General features: G+C 44.2%; 2 protein-coding genes and 2 non-coding genes across 6 annotated transcripts in view; 3 read left to right on the plus strand and 1 right to left on the minus strand.

Moving 5' to 3' along the window:
- cacnb1 (calcium channel, voltage-dependent, beta 1 subunit) overlaps positions 1-14170 on the minus strand; it is a 29895-nt gene extending 15725 nt beyond the window's left edge. Inside the window, exons 1-2 of one of the 3 annotated variants that reach the window (XM_021557657.2) lie at positions 13859-14170; positions 10551-10637 (exon numbers count right to left, since the gene is read on the minus strand). In XM_021557657.2, coding sequence (XP_021413332.2) covers positions 10551-10637; positions 13859-13948 — 177 coding nt within the window. In that variant the 5' untranslated portion in view covers positions 13949-14170. The remainder of the gene's footprint in view (positions 1-10550; positions 10638-13858) is intronic. The other 2 variants (XM_021557651.2, XM_021557650.2) reach the window with 2 other exon arrangements.
- Positions 14171-19626: 5456 nt separating this feature from the next.
- On the plus strand, positions 19627-22179 carry LOC110486219 (60S ribosomal protein L19). The gene is made up of 6 exons (XM_021557658.2): positions 19627-19701; positions 20611-20717; positions 20882-21004; positions 21170-21290; positions 21688-21798; positions 21975-22179. Exons 1-6 carry the CDS (start codon positions 19697-19699, stop codon positions 22099-22101), a joined length of 594 nt encoding a protein of 197 aa, XP_021413333.1. The 5' UTR covers positions 19627-19696; the 3' UTR covers positions 22102-22179.
- LOC118938605 lies at positions 20439-20518 on the plus strand. Its single transcript, XR_005035813.1, has one exon. It is a non-coding gene; the product is annotated as a small nucleolar RNA SNORD53/SNORD92 (small nucleolar RNA).
- LOC118938606 lies at positions 21457-21538 on the plus strand. Its single transcript, XR_005035814.1, has one exon. It is a non-coding gene; the product is annotated as a small nucleolar RNA SNORD53/SNORD92 (small nucleolar RNA).
- Positions 22180-22418: the final 239 nt, after the last annotated feature.

Raw genomic sequence — 22418 nt, forward strand, 5'->3', positions numbered from 1 at the left:
AACGATAAATAATCAAGTTGCACAGCTGTCAGGTTGGAATTATGTAACTGTAAGTCCTCTGGAGTTTGGTCCAGTAGAGTTAGTAGGCAGAGCTCGTAGGTAGAGTAAGTAGGTAGAGTAAGTAGGTAGAGTTAGTAGGTAGAGTTAGTAGGTAGAGTTAGTAGACAGAGCTAGTAGACAGAGTTAGTAGGCAGAGCTAGTAGGCAGAGTTAGTAGGCAGAGCTCGTAGGTAGAGTAAGTAGGTAGAGTTAGTAGGCAGAGTAAGTAGGTAGAGTTAGTAGGTAGAGTTAGTAGGTAGAGTTAGTAGACAGAGCTCGTAGGTAGAGTTAGTAGGTAGAGTAAGTAGGCAGAGCTAGTAGGCAGAGTTAGTAGGTAGAGTTAGTAGACAGAGCTAGTAGACAGAGTTAGTAGGCAGAGCTAGTAGGCAGAGTTAGTAGACGGAGCTAGTAGACAGAGTTAGTAGGCAGAGCTCGTAGGTAGAGTAAGTAGGTAGAGTTAGTAGGCAGAGTAAGTAGGTAGAGTTAGTAGGCAGAGCTCGTAGGTAGAGTAAGTAGGTAGAGTTAGTAGGCAGAGCTCGTAGGTAGATTTAGTAGGCAGAGCTCGTAGGTAGAGTTAGTGAGCAGAGCTAGTAGGCAGAGCTCGTAGGTAAAGTTAGTAGGCAGAGTTAGTAGGCAGAGTTAGTAGGCAGAGTTAGTAGGCAGAGCTAGTAGGCAGAGCTAGTAGGCAGAGTTAGTAGACAGCGCTAGTAGACAGAGTTAGTAGACAGAGTTAGTAGGCAGAGCTAGTAGGCAGAGTTAGTAGACAGAGGTAGTAGACAGAGTTAGTAGGCAGAGTTAGTAGGCAGAGCTAGTAGGTAGAGCTAGTAGGCAGAGATAGTAAGCAGAGCTAGTAGGTAGAGTTAGTGTGCAGAGTTAGTGTGCAGAGTTAGTGGGCAGAGTTAGTGGGCAGAGTTAGTGGGCAGAGTTAGTGGGCAGAGTTAGTGGGCAGAGCTAGTAGGCAGAGCTAGTAGAGCTAGTAGGCAGAGTTAGTAGGCAGAGCTAGTCGGCAGAGCTAGTCGGCAGAGCTAGTAGGCAGAGTTAGTAGGCAGAGCTAGTAGACAGAGTTAGTAGGCTGAGTTAGTAGGCAGAGCTAGTAGGCAGAGCTAGTAGGCAGAGTTAGTAGGCAGAGTTAGTGGGCAGAGTTAGTGGGCAGAGTTAGTAGGCAGAGCTAGTAGACAGAGTTAGTAGGCAGAGCTAATAGGCAGAGCTAGTGGCCAGAGCTAGTGGGCAGAGCTAATAGGCAGAGCTAGTGGGCAGAGCTAGTGGGCAGAGCTAGTGGGCAGAGCTAATAGGCAAAGCTAGTAGGCAGAGCTAGTGGGCAGAGCTTGGCAGAGCTAGTAGGCAGGGCTTGGCAGAGCTGGGCAGAGTTAGTAGGCAGAGCTAGTAGGCAGAGCTAGTGGGCAGAGCTAGTGGGCAGAGCTTGGCAGAGCTAGTAGGCAGGGCTGGGCAGAGTTATTCGGCAGGGCTTGGCAGAGCTGGGCAGAATTAGTAGGCAGAGCTAGTAGGCAGAGCTAGTGGGCAGAGTTAGTGGGCTGAGCTGGGCAGAGCTAGTAGACAGAGCTAGTAGGCAGAGTTAGTAGACAGAGCTAGTAGGCAGAGCTGGGCAGAGTTAGTAGGCAGGGCTGGGCAGAGTTAGTAGGCAGGGCTGAGCAGAGCTAGTAGGCAGGGCTGGGCAGAGCTAGTAGGCAGGGCTGGGCAGAGCTAGTAGGCAGGGCTGGGCAGAGCTAGTAGGCAGGGCTGGGCAGAGCTAGTAGGCAGGGCTGGGCAGAGCTAGTAGGCAGGGCTGGGCAGAGCTAGTAGGCAGGGCTGGGCAGAGCTAGTAGGCAGGGCTAGTCAGCTGACATCACTGAGACATGGAGGTATGAGAGGTGAGAGGCTGTAATTTTCACCAAGCAGCCCTGACTGCCTTTCTTCTCCTGCTCTCTTCCATCTGCAAAGTGGCTTCCTTCCACTGGGGTGAATTCACACCTGCTTAGCTCTGATATCGAACAAATTGGGGGAGAGAAGGGGGGGGGGGGGGGGGGCGAGAGAGAACGAGAGTGAGGAAAGGGAGAGAGAGAGAAAGAGGGAGAAGAAAAAGGAAAGAGTGGGAGTGTGAAAGACAAGAGCGTTGAATAATGAGGGGAGAAAAGCGTTGCCTTGAGGGGATAAATTATGTTAATGATGTTGCCTCTTCTGATGAAATGAAGGCCTAACCAACTGTTCCAGTACACGATGGCACAACGGAGGAGGGAGAATGGTACAATACTGTTATGGAGATGTGTACATTGCGTCTACAGGCTACAGCTTAAGTTACAGATGCATGATATTTGCACGTCTGTAACTTTCTCACTCCTAATTATTTACGATGAATTCCGGATTCTCCGTAATCAAGGTAGCCTCCACATTAATGTAGAAGATTTTCGAAACATATTCTATTCTTATTTACAATACAAGTGACAATACTTAATTTACCATTCGTTTCTATCGGGCACAAAGTAATCTGAAACACAACCAAAACAATCAGGAAACGCATCTAACAAATTTGTAGAGTCACAAGCTTGATGTAATCATTTCATGCTAGGAACATGGGACCAAATACTTCAACTTGACTACTTTAATAGACATAAATTCATTTGTTCCAATACTTTTGGTCCCCTGAAACGCGGGGACTATGTACAAAAAGTGCTGTAATATCTCAACGGGTCACCCGACGATATTGATGAAAATACAAGTCAAATTAAAGCTGACAGTCAGCACTTTAACCTCATTGTATCATATCAAATCCCAAGTGCTGGAGTACAGAGACAAAATAACTGTCCCAATACTTTCGGAGCTCACTGTATCCTGTACGGGTGGATGAACAGTATAAGCATCTATCTAGTGTCCTCCTTTGTGACTGTCGGAGGAAGTATAACACGTGCTGTGAAGTCATATGCCTTTTGCCTTGATGATGGTATTAAGATCTACGGATAAAAACAGACTAAGATTCAAAGTCAGAAGGCGGTGTGTGTGGGACAGAGTGAAATAAGATCGAAAAGATAGCAAGAAAAGATACCGAAGGGAAATACAATAACGGACCAAACCAATGATTGATTATCACATTCTAATCCTGACAAGATCACACTCTCTCGCTACTCCCCTAGGCTGTATTTCTGCCTATCTCCTCCTTCCCTCCCTCTCTACTCCCTCCTGCCCTCCCTCCTGCCCTCTGTGTGATCGGAGCAAACAGTCTGCCCAGCTGTAATCACAGTCAGAGACAGGGCAAACACACTCAGACAGACAGCAGAGAGGGCAACGGACAGAATCCATGATCATGCCCAGGCTCAATCCCTATTCTACAGGGCTTTCACGTCCCACAACTGCAGCACTGGCATAAACAGTAGTCAGCGGTGAAACTGGAGACCAACAAGCAACGGATTAAAAAGCAACAGGTATTGAGAAGCAGGGAGCCAGGTTTGAAGCTAGCAGTGGACTAAAGAGAGGAGCGTTAGACATGTCTCGCGGTGGCCAGTGGCGCGTCCCAATGTCTAAACGGCCATGTGCCTTGGCACACGATGCGTGCCCGTTGGCATGACAACGGGCCGGACGACAGACATCCGTGTCTTCGTGGCCTGCTATCTAAAAAAAGGCCCTGCAGTGCTGAGAGAGACAACAACAGAAAACGTGAGTCATGTACAGACCTCACCGGAAATACACAGAGGTGTGACTCAGCTCAAAGTGGGCACTAATTAAGTACTATCAACAATAACTTTTGAAAACGGACAAGCTAATGGCAGATAGACTTGCCTTGTACAACTAATTATACCGTTGAGACATACAGCATTTAAAAAGGTACTTTGAAACCAAAACAACAACTAAAACAATGACAATACGCATAGGAAGTGTAACATTAAAAAAGCACTAAAACGTCAGAAAATATCCTCCTAGACATCCACCTATCAAGAAATCAGCTACATAAATGTAGCACTCTGTCTGAAATTTGTGGAGGTCAAAAACCATTACATTCACGTGTTAGGAAACACTGACGTTACGGACTATGTGATCGGCATCTCTGGGGATCCAGGTTGGGACCAGCCTGGATCCCCAGAGATGCCGATCACATGTTTCACAATAGAGGGGGCCTCATAAAATGGCTGTAGGGGCTAGGGTCTGGGTCAGTGAGGCTGGCGGGTCCCTCAGCAGGCAGGCAGTCTACCAGGGGGACTGGAAGTCTAATTAAAAACCCAGCTCCTTTCCTGCAGCTGTGGCCCAGCCCAAAATGGAATCACACAACGCAGGCGAAAGAAGAGGATCAAAGAGAGCGAGAATGAGAGAGAATGAGAGACACCAGGAAATGGCGCATCCAAAACTTTTTTCTAAGTTAATGTGTCCTGTCCACCAACCTAAATTTCAATCCTCTCTGACACACTCGCCCACATAGTCTCACAGACACACTCCAACACACACACACTCCTACAGTACGACAAGGCGCCCTTTCCGGACCGGGTGCCAAAACAGACTCACCAAAAGTGTAAAGCGTTTAGCTAGATCTGTCTTACCATGCCGGGCCTGCGATACCTGTCAGTCTGCTCCATACCGCGTTCGCCACGTTCGCCACACCACGGCAAACCAGAGGGGCAAAGCCACAGTCCACACCAACGACCAGCAGTGTGTGTGTGTGTGTGTGTGTGTGTGTGTGTGTGCGTGTGTGTGCGAGAGAGAGAGAGAGAGAGACCGTGCCGGCAAGTGTGTAAGTCCAAATGTTTGTGTGTGTGTGTCTCTGAAAGAGAGAGAGCCAGAGAGAGAGTACTGTATGTGTGAAAATAGGAGAGTGCGCTCCTAACCCTCCTAACACACACCCCCACCTCCAAGAACCTGAACCTTGTGTATGAGAAAGGGAGAGGGGAGTGAGAGAGCTGGGACTGGTGGGTGGGGGGTGGGGGTCAGGTTGCAGGACTTGTGCTACATTTGCAAACTTGGGGAATTATATTTAGCCCTGGCAGGACAGAAACAGGACCGTGAACGCAATGCAACGAGCCCCAGAAGGAGGCTTGGTATGCAGCCGTCAGTCATTCAATGCCCCCACTGACGTGGGAGAGAGGCTGGGGCAGGGGGGAAAAAACACACACAAAAAACGTTCCTCTATCCTGCTCTCTGTCTCTCTCTATACCCGGAACGGGGACATCAAACAAGGGGATGATATGGGGTCAGAGGGGAGGAAGTGACCATACGGGGCGGGCGTGAGGAGGGAGGGGTGAACAGTGTATCAGCGGCAGCAACAAGGACTTCCAGTGCACAATAATACGAAAGCACACTTGGAACCAGTCAGCACCCAGGAGGTGAGTGTCCTTTAAAGACAAGGGAAATAAAACTGACACTTTTCAAGGCCACACAGGCTTGTTCTAAAAATCTCTTTGATTAAGCTCAGGCAACAGTTGGCATTCCTGTTCCAGCATCACAAACTGGATACAATACCGACTAGCTTTCTGTTCTAAAGTGTTGCACTTCAATGGATTACTCCAGCTTCTACTATCATGAACATGTCCCTTCTTCTTCAGATCATACTTCCTTATGTGATGATCATACTTCCTTATGTGATGATCATACTTCCTTATGTGATGATCATACTTCCGTTTGTGATGATCATACTTCCTTATGTGATGATCATACTTCCTTATGTGATGATCATACTTCCCTATGTGATGATCATACTTCCTTATGTCATGATCATACTTCCTTATGTGATGATCATACTTCCTTATGTGATGATCATACTTCCTTATGTGATGATCATACTTCCTTTTGTGATGATCATACTTCCTTATGTGATGATCATACTTCCTTATGTGATGATCATACTTCCTTATGTGATGATCACACTTCCTTATGTCATGATCATACTTCCTTATGTCATGATCATACTTCCTTATGTGATGATCACACTTCCTTATGTCATGATCATACTTCCTTATGTCATGATCATACTTCCTTATGTGATGATCACACTTCCTTATGTCATGATCATACTTCCTTATGTGATGATCATACTTCCTTATGTAATGATCATACTTCCTTATGTAGTGATCAAACTTCCTTATGTGATGATCATACTTCCTTATGTCATGATCATACTTCTTCATCAATCCGAAAGCAGATACTTAGATCAATTCAAGTAGTCAGCAAATAAGTGTTAAAGCCAGCGTTCAAATGGCTCCAGCCTGCTAAACTAAGGGCCCGATTCAATCATATCTGCTTTAGTTCACATCCACATAGCTGATATTTTTACATGTCGGAGGTGGGGGGTGTGTTAGAGATGTCCAACCCACAAATGGCTCCTCGCATTATACTGTACCTAAAGCAGACATTGCCATTGGCTGCACGGAGTCGCAATAAGAGAAATCCCATGCAGACTTGTTTACAAGTCCGAACACTGGAATGTGCGATGTAATCTACACCTTGATTAGGCTGATAGAAATCCTCATTATTTTGCTTCATGATTTTACATTTGAGTGTCATTATTTCTATATGTCCTACATTATTCTTGTTTTCCTATATATCCTTGTTTTTAATTTCTAATGCGAGTGGAATGGTTGTGGCTTCGTGACAACGATCATCGATTTTACAGTTCCAACGCAGTTCCACCTCTGACATCGTCAAAACATCAGCAGTGGCTGTTTTATAGCACTATTAAATGCTGCAGGGCTCACTTCTTTAGCATTTTGGCATGTTTTTCTAGATTTAGAACAGAAAATAACGTTTATAAAGCTAACATTATCCCTTAGGTCCATCACAGAAAATACTTTAATTGAATTAAGCATATGATGCAGAACAGTGATTACCTTTTTTTTCTTCAGAATCTTAAGGGGTTATAGCCATCTGTGACATAGTTGACAAGTTGACTCAAGACAGACATATTTTTGCCTCTTAAAAGAAAAGTTCAATACAAACATCTGTGAAATGATTCACTTCAAAATCGCCAATAAAAAAAACAACAGCCATTCTATCAGCTCTTTCAGCAATCTGACGGAGTTGACGTTAGACAAACATCTGACGGAGTTGATATTTTACGGAGTTGACCAAAATTGCATTTTTCTTCTTCGTTCAAGTGGTATACACAGTAGCAATTCATTTTCTTTTTCCTCCGTTGCTTTATGACTCTAAAAGCTAATTAAATGTAACATATTTGAACCAAAACTCATATTCCGTTTTAATCTATAAGGATGATGGAGTTGACCGTTTATGGTTGTGACCACGGTGATTGTTTAAATCTATCAAAAGTAGAGACCATGCATTGCACTATATATGTAATGAGGACATGAAAAAGTGGTCCTTATGGTATAGCTGATGCTGCTCATTCCTGATTAATTTAGGATTTTAAACAAATCTAACGCTGTTGACCAAATCTCTTTTTGGAATCACAGTTTAGTCACAAGACATTATTTTTCAATTAATATCCATTATTGCCATTTGTATTTTATTTTTTAAACACTTTTTTGGAGAGTTTGAAATTGGGATCCTTTGCATTTCCAGGCATGGAGCCGACATGGAAATTAATATTATTGAAGGTAGTTTGAAAACTCTAAATATATGTACATTTTAAGCTCAAATAACGCAACAAAATAATTGTTTTAAACTATCACGTTTCCCTGCCGGACAAGGATAGTCCCAACTTTCAAGAATCCCTGAGCAAATTTCCTACTATTCTACACATTTTGCCATGAGACTGAGATAAAGTGTTTTATTTCTCAAGTGAATTTCCTGTAATAACAACAACAAAAAATCGTGTTCATGTCTGTTTTTTTTTTAAGGGGGTGGGGGTGGGGGTGGGGGTGGGGGGGTGGGGCTCGGGCTGTATGCTACATCAGTGTACATCAGCTATGTGGGTGTTTTGCTATTGCTGGTTAACACTTGATCTGATTGAATCTAGGTCTAAGCTAGGAGAGCATTGGGTTGAAGGTGGGGTGGAGGGGAGGGGAGGGGAACGCACAGCTCTGGTGTCTCTCTATTCCACCAGCAGAGGGCAACCTCTGACACTGTGACAGGTGCCTCGCCATGGCGGACCGCAAGGAGTGGTTGACTGACTGGTGATGAACAGGCAGCCAGCCAGGCCACAGCATGGGGAGCAGATTGCCAGAGACAGGCAACCAGGCAACCAGGCAGCCAGGCAGGCTAGTATTCTCAGAGCCACTCCCAAGTGTCAGCCACTCAGACTACTGTTTGGTTCCCTCTCCTCAAAGAGAAGCAGCCGACTGCCAGGCTGCACTGACAGAAGGACTGATGACATTTTCTCTTCCAATGGAAAGGGAACATACACCCGAGCAGGATTTCTCTCCCACACAGCTGAGGAAAATCAACAAGGGTGAAAAACAATGAGGAATAATGACTAACTGCCACTCAGATGGAGGAAACTGTAACTATCGGTTTATCAAATTCTCCTCACTCAAATGAGAAGAGGTGATTTCAGGGTGTATTATTAAAGATTGGCTTCATCCTGTGAACATTGCGGTTGTCCTGAGCTTGGAGCAGCCTTCTTTTACGTAACACAACCCCCTCTATTGTGAAACAGCCAATTGACCTGACCCTGGCGCCGTCAAAAATAATATTCTGTGATTCATCGTGACCTAATAGCGTTGGACTGACACAGTAGCTCTAAATGGAATGGCAAAAGAAGGAAACTGAACCCCTGCGAATGAGCCCCCAGGGATGCCAGAGTGATTATGGTCCTTCACTGACTGTGTTGTGTAGGGGGTTAGCTCATCTCATGTCTCTATGGTAGTACAGCTGGAGGCCATTGCCAGACAGTCCACTGTATTGATCACAAAAACCCATCTGAATGTGTGTGTGTGTGTGTGTGTGTGTGTGTGTGTGTGTGTGTGTGTGTGTGTGTGTGTGTGTGTGTGTGTGTGGGAGAGAGGAGAAAGGAGAGAGAAGAGAAATAGATGGATAGAGAGAGAGAGAGAGAGAGAGAGAGAGAGAGATGTAGAATTGAATCCTCAAATCATCTTCAGCCAGCCCAGACATTGTACCAGCGATGAACAATTCCAAAGAGGCAAAGAGGGGACAGGAGGTGCATATATTCATCTTGTGTCTTTCACATCCATATTGCCTCTTCTTTCCCAGGTTACAATCACAGCTAGTAATGGTGCTCATTACTACATGCCTGCCACTCCCTGTGTATCTAAAGTACTCTATTCTTGTGTACACACACACACTAATCCATCTAACCATCCTCTCCTTCCTCTCCATCCCACTGCGCCTGCACACAGAGGGGAGATTCAGTGTGCCGGTTGCTATGGAAACCAGGCAGTGTACGAGCTCCACCGCTGGCTGATTGTGTGACAGTGTGCGTGAGACTAAAGCTTAGAAAGAGGGGGGAAACATAGCTAGCTGCATTCATAGACGTAACATAGCCTGCCGATATAGTAAATTATGACATCTAAATGCAGCATTTACCGCAAATTCAGGATGTATACAGGTTGGTATCCATTTGGGAAACACCCACTTTAACGGCCCCTCCTACCGTGCATGTCCGGCTCAGAGCAGACTTACAGAGAGTTAATGAGGAGATGTGCCAGTGAGTAGGGGAGGGAGGGGGAGGGGTGCCACCGAGGATGAAGTTAGCTAACCTTTAGAATCCACAGGAGGGCTACACTCCCTGTGTTCACTGCCAAGAGAGGGGAGTTTTTTTTTGTTTTTTAGAGCGACACCCATAGCGAGCAGGTTAATGTCATCAGACAGGGGCGAAACGTTTCCGGGTCAACTGAGAGAGGTCGAGGAGGAAAAGGGGACGCATGGTGGCATGACACAGGGCCCCTTTAATAAAATGTCATGTCTGCATGATGAGCTGTGATGGAGGTGACACACGTGTGTCACCTTAAACCCCTTCCCCTCTCTCCAGACCCCCGGAAAGGAAGTGCCTCTGTGTGGTACGTTGTGTTCATTTCCTCCATGGGAAAGCTGGAGAATAGCAGGCTTCCATGGGCTCACCCTGACAGTGTTGATCAATGCACCACGGGGAACCGGGAAGGGCGTGCTGGGGAGGGTCTGAGCCCGACATGAGGACCCGGAACCAGGACATGACAATCAGGATTGTGGAGTCCCTACGACACACTCTCTCACCCTCTGTCTTGTTCTTATCCAAGCTGCATAGGTCTGACCAGTCTATTGTTGATTCAGAGTGAAAAACGTTGAGTCCTGGGTAGGTGAGGGCATCCACTGGGAGGACTGCAGAGGCATCAATTGTGATCATGGGAGCAACACAATAGAGATAGGTCAAGGGGGGAAAAAATAAACAAGACAGCTATTGCACAGAGAAGGAAAGGAAAGGGGGAGGAGTAAGAGAATAGCAACGTGTAATGTAAGTACAACTGCAGAGGGCTTTGACGGGCCGCGTGCGAGTGGCCATGCAAACACGTTTGGGTTACTTCCATGAGAAGGCGCTAACAGTGCTGCCGCATAGCGGGCTATTCTCACCTATGAATCTCTTCAATCAGGCTGTACAATACAAGGTACAGTACAGGCAGAGAATAAGGCAAAAAAAAGGGGTCTTACCTGCCGGACAAAGCTGTTGGAGGTGGTGTCAGAGGAGGTGCTTCCATCGGAGCGCTTGAAGCGGCTCTTCCGCTTGGAATACTTTCCCTAGAAGGAAGGAAGATGAGGAGACAAGAAACCAAGTATAGACATTAGGGCAAGCTTCGCAAAGCAAGTCTTAATAAAAAAAGTAGACTTGAACAGAAGTTATGTTCACGAAACATGTTTTCTGTTGAGAGAACATTACGAAGCCGTCCAGCGTTGTTCTCGCGGTAAATTCATCTCAAGACCACAAAATTAAATTGTTTATGATACTGATACTCTATGATCAGGAGAGCTTCAGGAACGTAGAAGACGATGACCAGAACAGATGGAGCGCTGCCAGAGATGGGAGTTAAGAGGAGACAATGTGTCCTGATCCTCTCCCAGCACCAGTGTACTCCACCCTCTTAGCTCGGCTTCATGTTGAACCTCCGTTATTTGTCATTATTCATGTAGGTTGGGACCCTGTAATGTGATTGGCTGATCCCTGGAAAATTGCCTATCCGGCATGGGCATGGCCCTCCATTGCATTAGAGCCCACCCTGGTCACGTCACCATGGATACGCAGTGCCGGCTAATTGCATTTGTTGGCAATCAGGAAGACTGGTGGGCTCTTGTGTGTACAGATGTGTGTGTACAGATGCCTGAGCGGAGGCCACAAGAATAGTAAACAGGAACATACAATACACACACACACACATACTATATGGTTGAATATGTGCAGGGTTCAAAAGTAGACACCCACATGGGGCATATTCCTGCATTCAAAAACATCATCAACCTCTCAGAGCCATGTTCTCGTTCATGTACAAAATCATGCTCACATTGAGCACAAACGGTACAGTTTGTCGCCACACACCTGCTCCCAGCAACCCAAGCCAACCACCTCCACCTTCACCCACACACTCACACGCAGGCAAGCATGCATACACGCACGGCGCCCACAGCTATGACCAACTTTAACAGTCACCCACTTTACTAGAGTTCTAATCAGAATACTCCTCAGTGTGAGCTACGGACCAGCTGTTAGAGAGTTTGAGTCAAGCTCTAGGTCCGGTCCAGCTGTCGTCCAGCTCCCCCTCTCATCATCACTGAGCCGGGGCACCGTAGTCCCCAGAGGTATGGCTCTGCCTGTGCTTTAAACAACCTTTGGGGAGAGTCTGGCTACAGTAAAGGCCAGGGAAATGCCATACCGGGAAAGTAGGGAGGGGAGGTTTCCTGTTGGTAAACAACCTTCAGGGCTAAGTGACTAATTAGAGGGGGGTGTGACGCGAGCGCTGCTCTGTTAGACAGGAACTGTAAACTGGGGAGGGATGGGAGGACAAGCCTGTGGTGTGTCGCCGTCTTCCAGCTTTAACAGAGCACAGTCGAATATTCTCCAGGCAATCGTACAGCAACAGCCGGTGCAGCACGCAGAAGGAACAAACACAATCTATAATCTGAGTTATCGAGGCCAGGATTTATTTGGATCAGTTCAGGATTCTCCGGCGCCTGCTCATATATTTCCATCTCTGTTTGGGTCGGTTGTGGCCATTCAGTGTTGCTGGGGGGGGGGGGGGGGCTTTCCTCCAGGATGTTACAAATGGCACCATTTTCTCTATAAAGTGCACTGCTTTTGATCAGGACCCACGGGGCTTTAGTCAACATAGGTACACTATGTAGGGAATACAGCGCCATTTGGGATGCATCCTCTAAGCGCGGTCCCCCGGTCGTCACTCCACCGGCGAGTTATAAATATGCCGGCGTAACCCGCCCGCAGGTATGTGTGAACTTTATATCTAATTGATCCGAGTGCCACGCCCAAACCCTTCCCCGCCACAGGACACAAGGAGGGGGGGTCCATCTGTCTCTCAGCACAGCGCCAACACGCAAGGGATCGAAATCTGACAGCTAAAAGAAACAGTCAGAGAGAGTGATGGAGAGATAGGAAGAATGATGGGGAAGGGAGAGAGAGATGGAGAGAGAAAGAGTGGGAGAGTGAGGCGTGCAGGAAGCACACTTGGCATGGCGTGAGGTGTTTGGGTTGTAATACAGCCTGTGTTGTTTTTCTGTGTTGTTTTTCTGTGACGTCCTGGTTTCCGTGGAGAGACAATGATGGAGCTTAGCGTGGGCGGGTTTGTTCCGGTCATTCTCCTATTTACTTCTCTTCACTCAATTGTACGTCCAATCGTGCCCATGTAACCAGTGATATCATATTCTGTAACTTCCTGGGTGCCATTTACAGCTACAGAAAAAGTTACACTCTGAACATTTAGAGTTCTAAAAGAACAACAGCCAATATGCTGTTTTTTTGGAGGGCAGAATAGGCGTGGCTATAAGGGAGGGCATTTTAACACATGATATGATACTTATGTGTGATCTTATTCCATTAAATGTGTCTGCCAAGGGAGTATGCCATTCATCCCCTCTCATTTCAGAAGAAGTTTGTTAGCGATCCTCATCATTAATCCACATCACTTTAATACCATGACAGTTCCTGTCAGCAAAGAAAGAACAATGCAATGACCTGTGAAGGCAAAACGGATGAGAGAAGAAAATTGGGTCCACTGTCCACACAGGCCATTAAAATACGTGGGCGTGGCTTGCATCCCTTGGGGACTTCATCCATCTAGTAACATGTGGCACATTGCGCTAATTGCAGAAAAGACATCAGAGTTTGTTACTCAAACATAATTTAGCATTAGCCTGCAATAATAGGCAGGCAGCTTTGTGGAATGATTGCATTTGATTTACTACACAATGAAAGCGAACCATCAAATGGTCAAACCAAAAAAATGTCATGTCATACAACACATAAATTGTAATAAAACAAAATATATGAAAAAAAATGTCATAGCCAATCATTCCTGTGGTTTTATTTGGAAGTGAAACAGCAGCAGCTGGTAACGAGAAACAGAAGAAGGAAATCCATCCAAAGGGACACACAGCAGCCACAGTTAATTACCATATTAGTGGCCCTCTGTGACCAAACCAATGCTTTTACTATAATAGATGAAGAATACATGCATTACTTGGTTATTACCCTGGTTATTAGGCCTACTGATACAGTTCACATAACGTTTTTTTTTTTTTTTGCTCTGGGAATTATAGCCTACTCCACGAAATCTTATCCGCAGCTGGTTTAAAATCGTTCACCTGCTCTCCTGCTTGTATCGTTCCTGCTATGACAAGTGAAACTGTGGACTGTCAAAATGTCTAAACAAAAGCTTCAGCAACAGGCGGACTGGCTCATCAAACCTACGATGATATTTCACGGGTAGAATTAAGTTGTAGCCTATACTGCTTACCTGTGTGTGAGGATGTTGATCAAACATGTCCATTTGGATCTCCTGGGTTGAGGTCGAAGGCGTCCTGGACATACTACCTTTCTGTACCATTGATTTACTTTTTCAATTCTATTTTCTAATTCATATATTTATGATGATATCGCTATAGTCATTGTCAACGAAGATAATTCACTTGCCGTTGTTTCCCAGAGGGTGCTTCCCAAGTGTAGTACAAAAGCAACAGCTGCGTCGTCTACAGCCGCCGAGCTCACTCACCACCCTCCGTTTATTCGCGCAGACAATTCGGACAGTGCGCTCCACTCGAGATTCCAGATGCGAACGGAAGAGGCCCACGCCCCATTGACCAGGCCCCACCCTCATCACTGATCAATCAATGAGAGACCATAACGGAAGGGATGTCTTGTGGTTGGGTAATGGGTAAGGTAATTAGGCTAGGTTGCAACCTGATCTAAACACAGATGATATCCACATTTTTAGATGCTCGCCTCTTTCCATGTGTCGCTGTAGGCACTTGTTGGCAAGTGGTACGTACATCAACGAAATTGTATCTGTCTCATCGCTCATTTCATCTCCATACAGAGAAACATGAAAAGCATCAATATAGTCCTGATGATGATAATTATACTGTACATTTATTCCAATGGTATACAGATAAGGTAACATTACATTCAAATCATGAGACATTAGAATCAATAGTAGATTCCATTTAAGTTTCCCCATATGTTCCCTTTCAGCACGTTAGTCTCCTGAGCACTACATTGTTATAATGGTCATAAATACAGTACCAGTCAAAAGTTTGTACACACCTACTCATTCCAGGGTTTTTCTTTATTTGTACTATTTTCTACAATGTATAATAATAGTGACGACATCAAAACTATGAAATAACACACATGGAATCATGTAGTAACCAAAAAAGTGTTAAATAAATAAATAAATATATTTTATATTCTTCAAAGTTTCCACCCTTTGCCTTGATGACAGCTTTGCACACTCTTGGCTTTCTCTCTACCAGCTTCACCTGGAATGCTTTTCCAACAGTCTTGAAGGTACTGTGGCCAGCTAGGTTAATCTAGAACTTCTTACTATGTTCTTACTGAATCTGACCACCATCCTTTTTGTGTATTTATCAAAAAATCCTATCAAAATATGTCCTCATTGGGGGAGCTTCATGAATCTAAAACACACACAGGTATGTATTGACTGTAGATTGGTTTTCGTCCCCTTCTTCTGTCCAGTGTAAAGTATTTATGTGTGGTCCTCGTGCAAGGAATGTCCCTTTATCAGTGCAGTTCTGTGGTGTGTGTGTCCTGAGTGGCAGTGTGTACATGTAGGTTATGTGCTTTTATAAACTGGATGGTTTGAGCCTTGAATGCTGATTGGCTGAAAGCCGTGGTATATGAGACCATGTAGCACGGGAATGACAAAACAGTTATTTTTACTATTCTAATTACGTTTGTAACCAGTTTATAATAACAATAAGGCAATTCGGGGGTTCGTGGTATATGGCCAATATACCACGGCTATGGGGTGTATCGAGGTACTCCACGTTGCATTGTGTGTAAGAACAGTCCTTAACCAGATGACACTGCAGGTGTTAAAGTCATACAGTTATTTTGTGGTCAAGCAAATTACTCCAGTAACCCATTTGGCATGCCTTCTCATCAAGAAGAGAGATGTCAGTTGCATTCTATGCTGTTGGGTAGCCTGAATGGCTTGGAGGGCATTTATGTTTAGGGCCCTAAAAATGGTCAGACTCCAGCCACCCTAGTCATAGACTGTTCTCTCTGCTACCGCACGGCAAGCAGTACCAGGGCGCAAAGTCTAGGTCCAAGAGGCTTCTAAACAGCTTCTACCCCCCCCCCCCCCCCCCCCCCCCCCCCCCCCCCCCCCCCGTATTGGTGCTCACCGGCCATTGGACATAAACATTAAACAACAAGTTGGGAATCGCAAATTAAACAATGAGTGGTTTGGAAGGAATCAGTGACAGTGGCTAACTGCAAGCATTAAAAAGCAATCACTAGCCTGCTATTCAGTGGAGTGGCTGTGTGGTCCCAAATCTTGGATTAAGTTTAATTTCCAAGTTTCCAAGTTTAAAATGATAAACATTCAACATTGGCCATGCTGTCAATGAAGCATGATTTGTGCCGCGCTCAAAACAACTGTTAACTCGGAACTGCGAAAAAAAAGTGACTTCAGTGAGTTCAAGACAACTGGGAAGTCAGGAATAAACGAGGTCCGACTGGGAAAATACGTTTTGAACGGTCATCCAACTCAGAATTGTACATCCGGCCTCATTCTAGAGCTACGGCCTGAAGATCAATGACGTCATCATGATTCAACCTTGTTTTTTCTGAATTCCCAGTTGTTTTGAAATCACCATAAATCCAGAGAATGCCAGACTTTGATAACTAAATTTGTCCACAGAGGACCGCCGCGCCACCTTCCTGTTCAAGTGAGCACAGCACAACAAGAGGAGTCCAAAAATGTGTGGTATGCTGCTGCATAAAGGATGTAATATGCCAGGGAGATATGTATACTGTAGCTAAGAAAGTAATACTAAGTGTATGTTGTGTAGTAAGATGTTAGTAGCCCATGTGCCTCACCCTATTCATTTGGTCTATTTACCCCTCTTACTTTCACCTGGTTAGCAGATGTTAATGCGAGTGTAGCGAAATGCTTGAAATGCAGTAATATCTAACAAGTAATCAATTCCACAACAACTACCTTATACACACAAATGTGTAACAATGTAAGAAATAATACATTGTTTCCTAAGTACTCGAAGCGAGGCGACCATCTCTGTCAGGCCATCAGCAGGTCTGGTGTTGTGTTTTGTAGTGGCTTTGCTGGTATGCATCCACTTTAAAAAAAAATGTTTTTGCCCCATCAAGATTTACATGCTAAAATTGTCACTGCATGTGACAAATAAAATTCGATTTGATTTAATGAATTAAGAATTGTTATTGAAATGTTTTCTGTAGCTGGTATATTGCCTGTTATTGGTGATCGATATCCCCATCTAGTGGTCTCTTTAGCTCCATACTCTATTAAAATCCTGTGTTGTTTATTCAGAGGAAATGTTCACATGGTATATGTAAAAGCAATAATTGATGATATTTCTCAGTCCCCATTTGTACATTTTGTATATAATCTATATCATGCATTCTGTTGTACCAGGTACTGATTTATTGATTTTCTGATTTACTGCCTTGCTTGATCATATGCAATTGTCCTTGAAATAGAAGCCAGGTGTGCGTGCTGCTGATGATTTACACTGAGGATGGCCTGTGTTTTGTTTTCACATTCCATTCTTGATTTTTGTTGGGCACCGTGATGTTCTAATAAAAATCTTTATTTTGCATTCAAGCCTCAATTTTGGATGTATTACTTTTCTCGACAGTGTGCAGGTCTCTTTCAGTTCAGAGATTGCTACATTACGGAGAAATAATTTATGGGTGCGCTCGAGCGGCTAGATGTTCCTTACCATCCGGCCATCAAATGTGCCACCAATGCTCTTAATAGGACACATCATTGAACTCTACACTCCAATGTAAACTGGTAATCTCTGTATACCCATCGCAAGACCCACTGGTTGATGCTTATTTATAAAACCCTCTTAGACCTCACTCCCACCTATCTGAGATATCTCCTGCAGCCCTCATCCTCCACATAAAACACCCGTTCTGCCAGTCACTGTTAAAGGTCACCCAAAGCACACACATCCCTGGGTCGCTCCTCTTTTCAGTTCGCTGCAGCTAGCGACTGGAACGAGCTGCAACAAACACTCAAACTGGACAGTTTTATCTCAATCTCTTCATTCAAAGACTCAATAATGGACACTCTTACTGACAGTTGTGGGTGCTTTGTGTGATGTATTGTTGTCTCTACCTTCTTGTCCTTTGTGCTGTTGTCTGTGCCCAATAATGTTTGTACTATGTTTTGTGCTGCTACCATGCTGTGTTATGTGTTTCTGGCTTGCTATGTTGTCTTAGGTCTCTCTTTATTTTTTATTATTTTTTATTTCACCTTTATTTAACCAGGTAGGTTAGTTGAGAACAAGTTCTCATTTACAACTGCGACCTGGCCAAGATAAAGCATAGCAATTCGACACATACAACAACACAGAGTTACACATGGAATAAACAAAACATAGTCAATAATACAGTAGAAAAAAGAAAACAAAAAGTCTATATACAGTGAGTGCAAATGAGGTAAGATAAGGGAGTTAAGGCAATAAATGGGCCATGGTGGCGAAGTAATTCCAACATAGCAATTAAACACTGGAATGGTAGATGTGCAGAAGATGAATGTGCAAGTAGAGATACTGGGGTGCAAAGGAGCAAGATAAATAAATAAATACAGTATGGGGATGAGGTAGATAGATGGGCTGTTTACATATGGGCTATGTACAGGTGCAGTGATCTGTGAGCTGCTCTGAGAGCTGGTGCTTAAAGCTAGTGAGGGAGATATGAGTCTCCAGCTTCAGTGATTTTTGCAGTTCATTCCAGTCATTGGCAGCAGAGAACTGGAAGGAAAGGCGACCAAAGTAGGAATTGGCTTTGGGGGTGACCAGTGAGATACACTGGTCACCCCCAGTGAGCTGGAGCTCGTGCTACGAGTGGGTGCTGCTATGGTGACCAGTGAGCTGAGATAAGGCGGGGCTTTACCTAGCAGAGACTTGTCGCCAAACCCTCTGGCTACAGGTTATCTACGAGTATGAAGCGAGGTCCAACCAACGAGAGAGTACAGGTCACAGTGGTGGGTAGTGTATGGGGCTTTGGTGACAAAACGGATGGCACTGTGATAGACTGCATCCAATTTGTTGAGTAGAGTGTTGGAGATTTTATAGATGACATCGCCGAAGTCGAGGATTTATGTAGTGTTGTCTCTCTTGGCGTGACGTGTGTTTTGTTGGCCTTCATTGTAAATATACATTTGTTCTTAACTAACTTGCCTAGTTAGTTAAATAGAGGAAATCACACAATGCATGCATGTCACACAAACTTGGCTTCAACTTTAGGGTCTCCTTCAAAGTTGTGGAAAAAGTACTCCATTGTCATACTTGTGTAAAAGTAAAGATACCTTAATAGAAAATGACTCAAGTAAAAGTCAGCTAGTAAAATACTACTTGAGTAAAAGTCTAAAAGTATCTTGTTTAAATGTACAGTGATGGGACAATTACTCAATTGCCATACTTTAGTAAAAGTACATGCTAAACATCAGATCTTTTCACATATCTTTTTCAGAGGTGATCTGATCGGTCAAAAGACCAAAAATATTGTAATTAAACAGGCAGGGAGCAGGTCTCGAATCCTCGACCTTCGAGCCCGAGGTCCGGTGCACTATCGACTGTGCCGTAAAAAGCATGCTCGTGCAGAAGAGTCGATTTGCGCCATTATGAACCTTGGGTCCTTACAATAAAATTATTGGGCTACTTGTCTAAACTTTCCGTCTGTCAGTGTCAGTCAGCTGTCTTTGGCTTCAACATTGCTCTCTTGTGGTGGAGTAGTAAGTTGCATTTTGTATGATTTCCCCCACAATGCTGTGCGAAATCGCTCCCCACCTTTGGAATATACTATTATTCCCAGATAAGGGGAGAACATACTTTCTATACAATTTATCTTATGATTTCAGACAATATCGCTCTCTCTAACTTTTTTTTTTTTTACACCAATTAGTATTTTAATATGAACTCTTCACATGAAAAAATATGATTTGTATTTCGTTTATTTCACAAAAAAACTGGTGTATATTTAATTTTGGATTCTCCTGTAGTTTTAATGGTAGTGCCCTGTCCGTCTCGCAACCCTTCCTTTTTCTATCGCAATAGCAGCCATGAGGTAAGCTTACATACTTTGTGCGAGTCTAAAATCTCATATATTAAATAAAATACGAATGTATTGCCCATTAAACGTTTACTACGCTTCCCCTAAAGTTTACGCGACACTACCGTTTAAGTCCCTTGACATATTTTATTTTGGAAAAACGACATTTCATGTGTAAATGTGCCGCACGATGTACCAAGCCAGGGATGCCATGTTGTCAACCAAAAATTCTGAGGCGAGAAATTCAGGCCTAACGTTAAACAAATGCGAGTTAAACCTCTAACATAGCTGAATAGATTATGATCGTTTAAAAAAAATCGGATTCCCTTATTGTTAGTATCAACGACATCTATGTTCCATATCTGAAAGTTGCCATTAGTAGCGTAGCTAGCAAACGTTAGCATGTCTATCAAATTTGGTGTACCACATTTTGTTAGTATTGGCCATCTATAGTAGTAATGTTAGCTACCTACACCTACCTGGACACTGGTCTCGCGATTTTGACTAATATTCCCCGTTTATATTGGCAAACGGGTTACTTGTGTCTTGTAAAATTAATTGTCAAACATGTCACTTTCTAAGAACAGAAACATAGTGGTTGATATTTAGCTACACGACTAGTTAGATAACGTTACTATCCTAACGTCGAGTAACGTTAGCCCAGTTGCAACCAATGTAACGTTAATCATCAGCATCGAACTAACTTAGCAATAATAGCTAACAATCAACCCGGAGTTGTATTGGATAAATGGTTAATATGATGATTCTGAGAATGGTTTCGCAAACGATGCTGAACTGTGTGATGTCACGTTTCTCTTGGCTATCTGATTAACCCATGGTCACACTACACACATTCAAGTTATATTGTTGGCAACATATGCGTTAAAGTGTAATGCGTTAGCTAACTCTTCATCTCTAACCCAGCATGCTCAGGCTTCAAAAGAGGCTTGCCTCCAGCGTCCTACGCTGTGGCAAGAAGAAGGTATGGCTGGACCCCAACGAGACCAATGAGATTGCTAACGCCAACTCCCGTAAGGATTCAGCCAATCTGTTTTTTTACCACGTTATTTTGGTATTGTGTGATGTAGGTAATGTAGCCTGTACATAATCTACACAGTAGGTGACTGATTATTGATTTGTAGCTGTAAATTCATCTGCCTTCTCTAACCAATATTTTCTGTCCCTCCCCTCTCAGGCCAGCAGATCCGTAAACTGGTAAAGGATGGTCTTATCATCCGCAAGCCTGTCACGGTGCACTCTCGCGCCCGCTGCCGCAAGAACACGCTGGCACGTCGCAAGGGAAGGCACACAGGAATTGGTGAGTGAATGCTGTCCTACGTCTCATAGCTATATCGACTAGTGATGGCGAAACCCAATCAGGTAGTCATTTTATTTACATGATTGTTTTGTACTGAAAACAGGATACTGAATTTTGGGGCATAGTATTAATATCTCAGACCTAACACCCTGCCCACCCTACCAGGTAAGAGAAAGGGTACAGCCAATGCCCGTATGCCAGAGAAGCTGTCCTGGATGCGTCGCATGAGAATCCTGCGTCGTCTTCTCCGTCGATACAGGGAGTCCCATAAGATTGACAGGCACATGTAAGTTCTCCACATCCACCCTCGAGTATAAAGATTCACAAGGCAACTCCTATTGGGTCCATTTCAAGGATGTCTGTTACACATTGATTATATTGAACTAACTACTAGCCTAGGCTAAACTAGCTAGTTATAATGGCTAACAAACAACCCAGGGTTATATTGGTTAAAAAAATGATGATTCCCTGAGAATGGTTTCGCAAACTTTGCTGAAATTTGTGATGTCATGTTTCTCTTGGCTATCTGATTAACCCCTGTTCATATTCCTATTTGATTTAGGAAGGACATTCAAATGTAGCTCATGGGTTGCTAAATTCTTCATTTTGTATTTATTGAATTGTTTAAAGCATGTACTGTAGATTGATTTGCTATTCTTGTTTTGCCCTTTTCCTTCCCGCAGGTACCACAGCCTCTACCTTAAGGTGAAGGGTAACGTGTTCAAGAACAAGCGTATCCTCATGGAGCACATCCACAAGCTGAAGGCAGACAAGGCCCGCAAGAAGCTTCTGTGGTACGTCTAAAACCAACTCCCATCTGCCTTAGACTTTTCTATGCCGCAATGTTTTGTAGAGTGGAGAAGGAACTGAGCTGATGAGCACTTAAAAGCAGATATTTATATGGGAATGTTTGTAGCTGGTAAGATGTACATTTGGGTTCAGCATTATTTGACCACTTTTCTTTCTGCAGTGACCAGGCTGAGGCCCGTCGTTCCAAGACAAAGGAGGCCCGTAAGCGCAGAGAGGAGCGCCTGGCAGCAAAGAAAGAGGAAATCATCAAGACCCTGTCAAAGGAGGAGGAGACCACCAAGAAGTAAACAGCTTCTTGTCCCTGGCATGCACCTGCTGTACCTCGCTCTGTCGAGTGCTGACAATAAAGTGTATGAAAGACACAACCCGGTCTCCTGAGTCCACTCTTACTCGATCACACCTGTAATGTACACTAACTGACATGGTTTCATGGGTTTAACTGCCCACACAATTGATAAGTGGCATTGGGTTACTTCTATTTACGAGGATACACTATGACTTTGTGTGATTGATCTTACTGTATTTTTCCTCAGTCCAGGTGTTTTCAAAAAGCTTGTAGGAAATTGACAGAACAAAGCCATTCGATGCAAAGTATTGTGCCCTT

This window comes from Oncorhynchus mykiss, chromosome 13 (genome assembly GCF_013265735.2).
Source record: "Oncorhynchus mykiss isolate Arlee chromosome 13, USDA_OmykA_1.1, whole genome shotgun sequence".
Taxonomy (NCBI): Eukaryota; Metazoa; Chordata; class Actinopteri; order Salmoniformes; family Salmonidae; genus Oncorhynchus; species Oncorhynchus mykiss.

What these genes read in the sequence shown, in the direction of transcription:
- LOC110486219 (XM_021557658.2), top strand. An exon ending in CATAAGATTGACAGGCACAT is followed by an intron (nt 21,291 to 21,687) that starts GTAAGTTCTCCA and finishes TCCTTCCCGCAG; the next exon opens with GTACCACAGCCTCTACCTTA. An exon ending in GCCCGCAAGAAGCTTCTGTG is followed by an intron (nt 21,799 to 21,974) that starts GTACGTCTAAAA and finishes TTCTTTCTGCAG; the next exon opens with TGACCAGGCTGAGGCCCGTC.